The sequence below is a fragment of the Condylura cristata genome, unplaced genomic scaffold (genome assembly GCF_000260355.1).
Source record: "Condylura cristata isolate star-nosed mole 26May11 unplaced genomic scaffold, ConCri1.0 scaffold00002, whole genome shotgun sequence".
NCBI lineage: Eukaryota > Metazoa > Chordata > Mammalia > Eulipotyphla > Talpidae > Condylura > Condylura cristata.
In genome coordinates this window covers 69,395,507-69,408,717 of record NW_004567103.1, presented here as the reverse complement: position 1 = coordinate 69,408,717, position 13,211 = coordinate 69,395,507, and the positions used below count along the sequence as shown (strand labels likewise).

Here is a 13,211-nt window from a genome sequence, read left to right as displayed (position 1 = left end):
TCACAGACATCTAGGGAAATGTTAACTTAACTATAAACTGGGAGGAGAGAACATAACAGAAAACATTGCAGAACCAGTCTCCCCAAAAGGGTTGGAAAGGTTTTCTCAATGTGCCTAGTGTCACATTGTATGGGAAAGTAAGTTTAGTAGAGTCTGTGAGTCTCTATAGTCTGTTATCATTATTTCAATAGTTAGAATTTTTTTTTAAGGTAAGAGAAATGAAGACCCTAGAAACTGAGAAGAGCTGTCTATCCCTTGTCATTTTTTTTTTTTTAAATTAAAGAAGCTCTTCCTTTTTATGATTTAGTTTGGGGTATCATTCAAGTATAGGCTTATCAATGAAAATGTACACATTATCTGAGAAACTCATCTTGTTAGTCTTACAGTAAAAGGTAAAGTCATCCCCTCCTTTTCATGTGATGTGTCCCCCTTTCTCTCTCCTTGATACTCCACACCCACAAACATAGCACCCCCTGGTCTGCTCCAATTTAATTTAGGATTTTGTAGACCTTAAAGTACCCATATCCATGTTACTAAGCTTTGACCTCTATTACTACTTAAGCTTTTTGGTGCTAATTTGTTCATCCATTTACCCCCTAAAGGACCCAGATGTGATGGGGGAATCTTCTCTGTACCATATTACAGATTTGGGTATCAGCTCAGAAGAGTTAAATTGTAGAAGAGTTTTAACTGATTACAAAGTGGACTTATGAATCTAGTACATTATCTGTCAAATCTCTAGTCTATATTTTGTTCCAAAATAGGGATGACTAACAGAAAATAAAGGAAGTTTAAAATTGAGATCTGTAATGAAAATCCTGAAGATGCTACAGTTGGAAAGTTCTATTATTTCAGTCAGACCTTCACTTGGTGTTTGTCCATTATTTGGTCATAGACAAAAGAATAAATACCTTCAAGCAAAAAATTAGCAAGTTTAATATAGTTATTTAAAAGTCAGAAAATGAAGTCACAACTATCTTGACCTGACTATGAGGGCAGCATAGATTTAAATACTTACACAGAAATAGAGCTAAAAGATGTTTTTAAAGTGCTTACATAATTAAATATGAGTGTGCCAGATGTAGCTTTTATAATTTTTTTTTTAAAAATTAGCCTTTAAAAAACTAGGTGTAATAAGATGGGAAATTATATAGTTACTTTAACTTTTTAAACTGTACCCAAAGACTCATAGAGACTAGATTATTAGGCCTGAAGTCCTAAAATACATTCATTCTATATCTATTCACAGTGACTTCAAGGTCTTCTTAAATTCTGAGTCAACATAATGATTTTATACATAATGAATGTCATTTATTAAACTTGAAAGTACCCATAAACTATCAAAAATTACACTGGACAAATTCAATAAACATAATGGCAGGTCAATATAAAAATGGAATAATTAAATAAACTTACACTTCACTGGTATTTTAATTCCCTATATGTATATGTTGTTTGTTTTACATTACTCTCTTAACTTTTTTTGTCTTTCCAAAACCCCATTCCCATTTTCCATCTCTCCTCACTCTCTTTCTCTTTCCTCCCTCACTGATTATATTTTCACAGCTTAATAAAGCCATTGCTCCATTTAGGATGTGTCAAGATATAAAAAAATACAATGTTAGAACTTTAGAATTGACAGAAGGCAAGCAAATATAAAACCATAGATAAATATAGATATTGAGAATAACAAAGTCTTGATAAATTATAAGTGTAAAAAAAGAACTTCCACTGGACTAAGAATACATAGAAAGCAACTAAAATGAAAATGGGTTGCAAGCTGGAGTATTAGAACAAAGAACAGGTTAGTCATTCTAGAGTCTACTTAAGTCCACCCACATCCTGCACTTCTGAGGACAATGGCTGCATACAATAGAGAAGCACATTCCCTATCTAAGCAAGTCCCATTCTTAGACACAAAGAAACACATAACTCAGTTCAAACAGTAAGGCCTTGACAGGATAGTTTTAATCTTTAAGAAGTATTACTGGTCTTCTCCACTCAAAGGAAGCATCAAAAGGGACCTATATCACAAGGGTGTTAACATAATTAGTACAAATACATGTATTTCTCTATTTATTGAAGATAAAAATCAAGGGGAGAAGTCCCTTCAGAAATGAGGATTTAAAAATGTTATATTGAATATGATATAGAATAAATTTCTTTATATTAAATTAGCACCTGCAACAACAACATTTTACTGTAGTGTGAGGTAAATTCTTCCTCTTCCTTTTGCCCTCTTTTCTTATGGTATACTGGTCTTGAACCTATATTAATACATGTGACTGGGAGCATTTTATATAACCCTGTAACAGAAAATATGCAAATATTTTTTCTTCTTTTTGTGTATAATGAATGAGTAGATGCTATGTCTATGGAACTTCAAGACAAAATGACCCTGGATTCAAATCCCAGATCCACTTCTAATTAGCTATGACACATTAGAAAAGTCACACGAACCATCAGCTTCATTCTCCTCATTTATAAAATATGAGTAATAAAAAAATTAAGTACAATAATTTCATCAAAATCTTCATATTTTCTGGGTATATGTTGAATATCATATAATATTAGACATTATTATCATTAGGATTGATAATTATCAGCTTGACTAGTACACTTTCCCAAAACATTTAAATCACATCAAAGTAAGGAGGATGGAAAAAAATGCATAGAAATAACATTCCAGTTAAGAAATCATTCAGATAAATAATATATGTTATTATCCCACTTGACTGGTAAATAAAAATACAAATGACAACAGAACAACTCACCAGTAGTATATACTAGCATGCAATACTTCTTACTAATTTTTATAGACAAATAAATGATGAATGTAGTTTTGGACCATGTGAAATGATTATGAAGATCAATCCCACAAAGTAGTAAATGGTAGTTTTATGATACTGTGTGCTATGTTATATCAGTTGCATGTTGTGAAGAAACAATTACTTGGAAGCTAGTATTAGGAAAATCGCTTAGAGACACATTACATTATTGCCAGTGATTATACATGTAGCTCATGAGTGTTGTTGTACATAAATGGGATTTCTGAGAACCTAAAGGCTTTCCATTATTTATCTGTCTCCCATATGAGTTAATTAACAGCAGTGTGGAATCTAGAAAAGCATGTAACATAAACTTGACTATGGTGCCTGTAAATTGTATCTTTCACTTGAACAAACTTTATCTTTTCTAATCTATTAATGGATTGTTTTATTTGTGTTTCTTCAGCAATACCAAGTTTGAAGTGTTCACCTAGAAAACAGTTTCAATTAATATTTAATATTAATATAACCAGAAAACCATATTTCATTTCTGTGTTACTATTGACAATTTCAAGTTAGAACCAAATGCACAAAACAAACTGTACGTGTTCTCCATTCCTACAAGGTAAAATAAGGAATAATGTTGTAAAACAAACAATGGAATTTAAATTAAATTTGTGTTTCAAAAAAAAATGCTAACTTAAGTGATCAATACCATCAAGTAAAAACAAAACATAATTTACTATCTTTTTGCTTTTCAGGACCATGCTTTAGAATTAATTAAGCTCTGAATGAGTAGAAATTCATATGTATTAAAGCAGAAAAATGAAGTTTAAAAAAATATGAAATAGTGGTTGTTTCTAATGTTATTTCTGCTGTCCATATATTAATACCATGAGTAACTAATACAGGCATCTGATAGTTTTAGCTTACCTTTGTGACCTATCCTTTTAAAATAGCATACTTTCTCTTCCACCTTACCCCTTTATGCTATTTATAAAATAGCTAACTTGAACTTGTTAGTACTCTGTGAACATAGACAACACATTCTCATGTGATACCTGAGTATCATCAGATATGTAAATGCATTTGAATCCATTTTACTGTGGTCCTCTCAGAAGACAACTCAAATACAATAGGTAGGATCCATGTTCACAAAACACTCACCACAGTTGGCTTCATCTGATGCATCTGCACAGTCTGGATCCTCATCACAAACCCACAGCTTTGAAATGCAATGTTTGGTAGTTTTACACTGGAAATAGTCTGGAGAACAGCTGTTTTCAGCTTAAGAGGAAAACATCTATTAAAATGTAGCTCTGGATAAGATCAGACATTTTATTTAAAAAGCAATTAAATAAACAGTATTTAAGATAGTCAAAGTGTATCTCCTTTTAATTAATAATATTTTGAAGGTATAAATTTCAACTTTTATCTATAATGTATCCCTAATATATTTCCCATGAAAACAGATTAAACATATTTGTGCAATGATATATTTGACAAGTATCAGAGTTTTCAAAACAGCTTTATCTTGAATATATATTTTAAAAACAATCATAAAATAAATAATTTATGAGCTTCAAAAAACTTTCAGATAAATTTAAGAAATCATATATATGTATACATATGTGTGTGTACATTTATATACACACACACATCCATTTATACACACACACACATATATATGCATTTCCAAAAACTGAAAGATTAAAATCAGAAAATGTAAGTGACTGGGGAAAAACATATAATTTATCAAAATCTCTAGTTGTGTGAGGTTTTGAGGGAAGACGTGAACATCCGACTCACACTATAAACTGCATCACAAATCCTAGTCAATTTAATGGATCAGCTTCTAGAATGACTAACCATAAAGAACTGGTACTGACTTTATTCTGAATGCACCATCTTAATCAAATTGCTGGATGACTGCACATTATTTACTGATAAAAGTTTTAGGGGAATAAAATAAAACTTCTGCAAGACAGAAATGTTGACAGCAGTTCTGTTGAAACCCTGAAACTTGACAGGTGTTCTATCATTCAGATGGTGTGTGTGTATGCATTCATGTGCACACACATGGGTGCTTCACTTCTTGTATGTATGTGTATGACGAATAAGCTTGATCTTATTTTTAATGTAAATGTTTTTGGTGGGAAATGGAAAGAAGAGTTTAAAAGGATAGTAAATATTTCACTATTGTTCTTTGAATAATAACTATTAGAACATCTTTTACAGTTTTCACAAGTAATTTTGATGGATTATTCTGCCCAAAATTTTTAGATCACAGTATGCATTAACTATTAGTTTTTCCAAATAAAATAAGGCTGAACTCAAGTAACTAATCAATGGAGGGAAACTGTGTGCATTTAGTTAACATAGGCCAAAAACAAAATGACTTTATGAGTAAATGCCATAATCACCAGCTTTTGCTTTTTCTCCTCAGGGTGATATAGATGAATGGCTATTTTTGTGTTTGTCATGCTTTGCAGGTAAGTTTATAAAAAGTTACTCTTATTTTAAATTTCTCTGTATTCTTTATGTGGAGCTTCTTAAATAGTCCTTCCTAATAGGTACCTATTTGTAATTCTTTGCCCAAAATTTGTGTTACATTTTTTTACAAATTTCTATAAATTTGTGAATTTATGAAGCAGGAAAATGTTTACACCCATCTCAGTTGGGAGTCTGAGGTAAGACAAAACAACATTTTGAGGAGACTTACGACAGTCCCTTTCATCTTCCTCATCCCCACAGTCATCTTGTCCATTACATCTGAGGTTTACTGGAATACATTTCTGGTTCTTGGTACACTTAAACTGACCTGAGAGGCAGACATGCGTATCTAAAAAATAAAAAGCACATAAAAGTCTGTGCTGAAATCTGTGTCTGAGTTTAAATAAGCACAAAATTGGTCGGTTAAGAATTAGATTTATGATCCTTAATTAAGAATTTAATCACCTACCACAATTGAGTTCATCAGAATTGTCTCCACAGTCATTCTCTCCATCACAGATAAAGGCAGGCAGTGCACAGAGTCCAGTTCCACACTGAAACCGACCTGGCTGACATTTAAATTCAGCTAAGGGTGGAAACACATTGGTGTTATGGATGACAATCTTATTTGGTGACTTCCTAGCCAGAGATCATCTAAAATGTTTATTATATCATTATTATATCATTATACTAAATGTTTATTATATCATTATACTAAACCTATACTAGAGCACAATGTGAACGTTTTAACCTAGATAACTATTAGCTTTGGATATACTGCTAAACAAAGAACAGCTTAGATGCTTCCAGAATTTATATCTTAAATAGTAAGAGGAAATCAGTAATGTCTAAATATAAGTATATATTTAAAAATGTAAAGTTAGCCTCATTTAAAGAAAGCATATTGAGAGTTTAAGCAGCAGAGTAAAATCTATTCTATTTTTTTAGAATAGTTGTTCCAATATTAAAAATTAACACATCAGTTTGAAATTTGCAATGTGAGGGGCCACCTGAACTTTATCTTGCCTACCACTATCTAAAACAAATGCATCCTGTAAATACTGAATTTTAAATAAACTAGTTCTAGATAATTTTTAAATATATTATATTTAAATATGCTTATACTTAAATTATATCATATAATAAATATATATTATATTATGAATAATGACTATATTTATTTAAAATATACTTATCTTTAAAGATATTAATTATAAACACAGATGTTCAGTGCTGTTAACCAGTCAACTCTTAGTAAAAGATCATTTATTAAAAGATCAGAGAGAGGTCCTCCATGGTGGCGCAGTGGGTTAAAGCACAGCACTAAGAAGCTTAAGCCACTTCTGCATGAGTTCGATCCCCGCCTGCCTGGAGGTGACCACATAGTGCGACCTCTTCTGACCCTCCCGCTGCTCCCCTCAGCAGTGTGATTCATCAGTCTGCCTGTTCTGCTCCCCACTCTGTCTCTGGTGAATCCTCTCACCCTCTGCATCTCTGGCCTGTACCCCAGTTTTGTATGAATAAATAAATCTTAAAAAAAAATCAGAAAGATAATATTATCATTTAAAAACTTTCAGTATTTAACCAGGATAAGGTTCATCCAGGAGTCTAGGATACCAGATCTGTTCAGGTTCCCCTCATAGTGGAAAGTAGGTACATGCAAAAAATTTATTGTACTAACTATAAATTTTTTATTTTAGTTTGGTTATAGCAAGAAATGTTTGCCAAGATTAAACTCTGAGTTTAGGAACTGCAAATATTTTAGAAGTTATTAGAAGGGAAAACACTGATTGCTATCAACTCTGTCTCCAGGTCATCATGATGATATTTCCTTTGAGATCATTTTAGTGAGCTGTGCAAGAGAGGCCATCTTAACATGAGGATTAAATGAACATGCTTATTTGAATTTTCACCTACAAATTTTAAAAAAAAATAGTGAGTTGCATTGCCTCATAAGTAAGTTTATGTTATTGTGGGTTTGGGGGGAGACAGATACATTTCCTCTAAGCTATGTAAGGTCATTTCTCAATGACTTTCTTTTAATAAGTAAATCTTAACTGGTCCCTATATTATTTCTTGTTTCTTTGATATTTCTTTCAATTAAATAACTAAATAAAAATAACAAGCATAATACTATACTTATTGCTTAAAGGCATGATGAACAAGGTGGACCCCAGGGAAAAAGGAGGTTCCAGGTTCCCTACCCCACCCCAAAATGGGTAGAGCTGAACAGAGAGAGTAAGCTGGAGAAGACTGGGCGAAAGAAGAATGGAGAGCAAGATGAGGAGCTGGAGGAGGCTCATGGAGCAGAGACACGAAGAAGCTGCATTTGATCTCAGCCTTGGACTGGTATCAAGGAATTGAGGAACATGGAAGAAGACACTTGAAAGAGACATGAATGAGCATCCTATGGGGAGGCTGACTATGGCAGCCTTCATATTGATTTTGATTTTGCACTTTTCCTTCCAGACTTTTCTGACCCCTTCTGTCCCTTTCCTATGGGTCCCACCAGAAATTGTCTTACAAACGGCAAACTTTTGGGCCTCAGCAATCCTACTTTGGGCCAACCCTATATGGTTGGGTATTTATACACAAAGGGATGGGTAACTTTGGGTATTTCAGATGAAAACTATTTTTCCTTCTCTTCTCCTTATTAGACTAATTATATTAATTTTCCTTTCATTAAAAGTTTTATGCACTAGAATATATTTACCTTTAATGTGGTAAATGGCAGAACTTATTTAAAACAGGCAGATTTGAGAGTTCTTGGGGTACTCTCTCCCTGCCCATTAATGGCATAATAGCAATACCCTTTATAAGATATCATCACAATAAAAAAAAAAAAAAAGCAAATATGAAAGCAATGGACCTTTCAGAAACATAAGTAGAATTAAGTAGAATATTAGAAAAGTGATGACTTTTATAGTTCTTCTTCCTCTTTGTGTTGAATAAATCACCTTCTGGTTTCAAACCTACAAATGAGCCATATGGAACAACTTCAAATGTGTGATATCCTCGCAGTAAACAGAGAGAGAGATACTGTTCCTCTAAGCTATATAGAGATACTAAGTTTGAAATGGCTTTGTAATTATGTGGTAGAATCCTACAGCAGAAAGTTGCTAATTTTCACTAAGACACTACACTATCTTTAATATAAACCTATGTATCTTACGTTCAATTGTCAAGGCCAAATCATGACAATGGTGTACTGGGATGCTGAGAGAATTATCACTGATTAAAGGATCTTCAATGTAACAATATAGAATTGAAATGACTCATGGAATAAACTTTAAAGTTCTATTAAGGCAAAGTCTAGTGATTGCCCCTTATAATCAAGTTACCAAAGAGAGCTAAAAATGTATCACATAACCATGGCAATCATATTCATATAACAAGATATAATAGGTAGTCATTTTAAAGATTTATTTTTATTTATTTATGCATACAAGAGCTGGGGTGTAGGCCAGAGGTGCAGGTATGGAGAGTTAAGAGGATTCATCAGAGATAGTGGGAAGTAGAACAGAAGGATCTACTGAAATACACTGCAGAGGAGAGCATTGTGTTAGACAGGAGAGGTCTGCTGTGCTGTGTGGGTCACCTTGCTGGCTTGGGATTCAACTTGTGCTGTGTGGCTTGTGATAGTTTCATAGCTCTGTGACTTACACCTGAGTCACCAGGGAAGCCCTAGGTAGTCATTCTAAACCAATGTCTATTAGCATATTAAATTGCCTAATAATAAACTATTTTTTACATTGGAAAAATCTGACTTTGAATTTTTATTACCTTAATACTGACAGAAAAAAAGTAGAAAATTTATATCTTTTTAAGGTAAGATTTTAATCAAGAAGTATGAAAACTTGCACATTTCCTATTTGGTGATGTGTTAAGTTGAAATCATACCTATTTTTTCTCTGCTGATCATTACATGGAAGTGACATAGTTATTCTACAAGTAAGAAAATTTGAGAAAGGACACAAATTGTTGTCATCCTAAAGGTAACTATTATGAGACGTATAGCTAAAACATTGTAAAATCCCCTGGCGTAATCTAAAAGATTACATATCAAACCTTCTTTTATTCTCAAAAATTGTATCAAATAGTCTTGCTTTGGATCTAGCTTTAATGTTCCTGGTCTGAGATTGAAGTGGTTCTAAACTCTAGTCCTGTTATTGTCCCTTATAATCCTGCATTTGCCATTGTACTCACGACAGTCATCTGGCTCATCAGATCCATCGCCACAGTCATCCACAGTGTCACATTTCCACCAGAATGGAATACACTTATCAGTTTTGCAGCGAAACTTATAAAAAGAAAAGAAAAAGGTGAGGAAAAAAAGAACTCTATTCATATATAATCAATATTTAAAAACTGAAGTCTTCTCTCTTGCAGGAAAAGTGAACTACAGTCATCTAAGAGCATTCCACACTGGGGGATAAGCGCACGCGTGCATGCGCACAAACACGCACACAAAACAGCAGAATGACTTGTTCTAGTAAAAGCATATCATTTGAGAAAACCTGCAGAGACTTTCTGAACACAGTCAAATTCAGCCATTTGCATATTGGCTCACGCTGTTTTTGCAGCACAATTACAAAGTCAAGTAGTTGCTACAGATAGAGAGGTAAAGCCTAAACTATTTATTACCTGTCACTTTACAGAAACATTTGCTCAACACCGAAGCGGGCTGAAAAGTTTCAGGAATTTCAGGACAAAGTATGAAGTCAATTTAGGTAGCTTTAATTAATTTCATTTAATCACATTTTCTTAGTGTAAACATAATGTAAGATATTCTGCAAACACAACCCCTCCTTGCTCTAGTAGATAAGAGAACAAAACCATCTGCATAGACTTTCATCTGAAAGAGATATGCAACTCAGTCTTTTCACTCTTACTAAGGACCAAAGAGGCAGAGAAAGATTTAACAATGGCTACTCAGCTTTGCATCCATGCACAGGATACTTGAGAAAGAAAGATTTAAAGTTCCATGATTGCTTTTCTGTGCACAAATGATATATAGCAATATTTACTTACTGACTATTTAGTGCACAAGTAATTTGTTGCTGAAAAATTTTTGGAGGTTACATTCCTTTGTATGAGCCAGAGAACAGAATTTTTCCTGCTAACTTTACTACTGTCCAACAACTGTACACAAAGACCAAGAAGTTTAGCCAATTTATTCCTGGGATTTCAGACCACAAACTTATTCCTCTGTTTGCAAAATTCAGTTCTACCATCTTGAAACAGAAGAAACTTAAGAAAATCACCAATTTCGGAGTAATGTATCCCCAAAGTCACTATAAAACATGCATATTAAATTATTAAAATAGAATATTTACATTAAATTAATAAACATTACATTAAATTTTAAAAATTACTAATACTTTTCTAAATTAGTAAAATACCCCAAAAATCATTAGTAAAATATTTACATTAAGTTATTAAAAATAATAAAATTTAGCAAATTTCTTGATGCTATAAAAATACTTATTGTAATAGGAAATCTGTGAAAGGCATAGGTCATATTACTTTTCACCTGGAATTTGAAATATTAATTTTGATAACTTCCCGAACTTTACTTTTGAATTGCTTATAATTCCAGTGTAGTAAATTAAAACAAGGTGGTATTTATCTTAGCATGTTGCTTGCCAGATCTGTAAATTAGAAAATTACAACCTAGGTTCACTTTTCTCTAGTTAAAAATGCAACAGCAATCTAACAGTTTAAAATATTGTACCTTTCTACAAGTCAGAAAGAATGTGATGCTAGCTTTTGTGAACTTGTCTGGATATTGGAGTTGACTCTGGATAGATTCATGTTATTTTTTTTAATTAATGGTAATTTTTCTTGTGGTGACATGAAGAGGAGCAGAGCATTACGAATCCACGTGTCTGCTAAGTGCTCAACTGACTTTCCATGTTTGCTTGGCCTATGGTCAGCTCTTCTGTGGTTTTCTTAAATTAACACAGAAAAAATATGACCTTTATGGGTAGTAACTGTCAGGGGATATAAAGCTAACCCTGAATGCAATTGCCCTGAACATTAGACATTTTTAGTCATTACAGTGAATCAAAGTGCATTAGTAGGAGGATTTTAGGTCTCTGAAGTATATTCAAAATCTTCTCAGTCAAGATTTGAAAATGTCTAAAATACATATTTTCAAGTTCATTTTTAAAGTCTGATTTAAATAAATGTTTGCTATTAGAATTATATACGGTGTAATGATTTCAATTAATTAAATATAAAAGAGTTTTGAGTTTAGGAATGCCAGGGTAAAATATACTTATTATGTTACTTCTTAATGCTAATCAGCATTTTACTCATTATTCTTGAAGGAAGATCACTTCCATTTTGTGTCTGAGCTTCATTTTCTTCATATTTAAGTACAGTATCTTAAAAAAGATTAGTGGTACATAAATATAAAATATTCTTCATGGTAAATGTTCTTTAAGACTAATATCTTCATAAAAAATTGTAGACTGTAATTATTACCCACATGAAGGAACTATAAAGAAACTACTAAAAACATGTCTACTAAAAGGGATACATGGATAAAATGTAAATCCAACATAGAGTTAAGTTTAGCTGAAAGAGAAAAGGCTCCATTTAAATGGGAAGAAAAGCCATTTTTAAATTTACCTTTTATTTCTGAATCAAATTGATTTAATATTTGAAATAATGCTATAAGAATTTGATTTAAAGTTGATTTTTACCAGATTTTTATATGCTCTTTTCCTATACTAATACAATTCGTATTAGCGTGGTTTGCCTATTTTATTATTCTAATTATAAACTTCTTGCAATTATAAACTATAACAAATCAAAACACTTGGTAAGATCAATTTTAAAAATTTATTGGAATGATTCTAAACACTTAGATTATTTGTAACATTTGGATAACAATTGTTTCTCTGATTTTACTCTAAGAATACACACAGGATAGCATCTTGCTCACACTACATTAAAAAAAAAAGTCAGAGATAATGGAGATAATGCATAAAACACAAAACTTACAGGGAGAATTACTAATGGATGATAATGTTAGTCATTCTGCATTAATTTTTTCCTTAATTGAATGATAGGTAACTTTAAAAAAAATTGGTAAAATAAAGATGTGATTTGAACACAAATTTCTTTCTTTTTTTGGCTATTGTTGATTTTGTCTAAAAATTAAAGGAACACTATATTATAGTATTTGAAAATTATATTTTATTCTTATCATTGATACCAAATTAGAAAATAATTTATCTATGAGGATAATACTTTCTCATTGCTTAAGTTTCATTTAGTTAATTGAATTTATAACATTAAATAACCATAATTAAAGCCTGTATTATATAATAATTTCAAAAATTTATTTCCTTCTATATCTATAATTAACTGAGATACCAAGAAATAAAGTATCAAACCCATGGTAATCAAGTGATTCAAGCCAGAGTCAGGACTGCAATCACAGTGAGTGACTCAGGGTCTGTTCTTGTTCACAAACTACTTCCTTGAAACATGTCCAATGTTTTAGATCATTACAGTGCTTCAATATGTGATACTTTATTTGAGAGTCAGACTGAACTATTATCAGCTTCTTCATTTGGAAAGTAAGCAGACCCAACACAAATTTCAGTCTGTTGTAATTCAATCACCACTAGAATAGGAAAACCATCAAATTCAATGCATAAAGGTATAAAAATAAGTTTAGTCATTTAAAATGCAAATGTGGTTGCTTTGAAAATTCTTTTTTAACCAAAGAAACTCAAAAATAACAGTCAAATTTTATATTGTCAGAGAGTTTACTAAAATTTGAAAGTATTAAAATCAACCCATGCAACTATCAGTAAGTAGAATATTTAACTGCTGCAATATATTAACTGAAAATAATTTAATTTTGGAGAAAAATATTTATATCATGATTTTCAGCTTAAAAATCTAGAATATATCTTGCTATAAATTTCTATT

The 13,211-nt window shown here is 31.8% G+C and overlaps 1 protein-coding gene across 1 annotated transcript in view; it reads right to left on the bottom strand.

The window, feature by feature from the left end:
• Window positions 1-13,211, bottom strand: part of LRP1B (low density lipoprotein receptor-related protein 1B) — a 1,583,276-nt gene that overhangs the window by 164,448 nt on the left and 1,405,617 nt on the right. The window contains exons 48-51 of the mRNA XM_012727834.1: window positions 9,468-9,561; window positions 5,731-5,847; window positions 5,491-5,610; window positions 3,936-4,055 (exon numbers count right to left, since the gene is read on the bottom strand). Of these exons, the coding sequence (XP_012583288.1) occupies window positions 3,936-4,055; window positions 5,491-5,610; window positions 5,731-5,847; window positions 9,468-9,561 (451 nt within the window). The remainder of the gene's footprint in view (window positions 1-3,935; window positions 4,056-5,490; window positions 5,611-5,730; window positions 5,848-9,467; window positions 9,562-13,211) is intronic.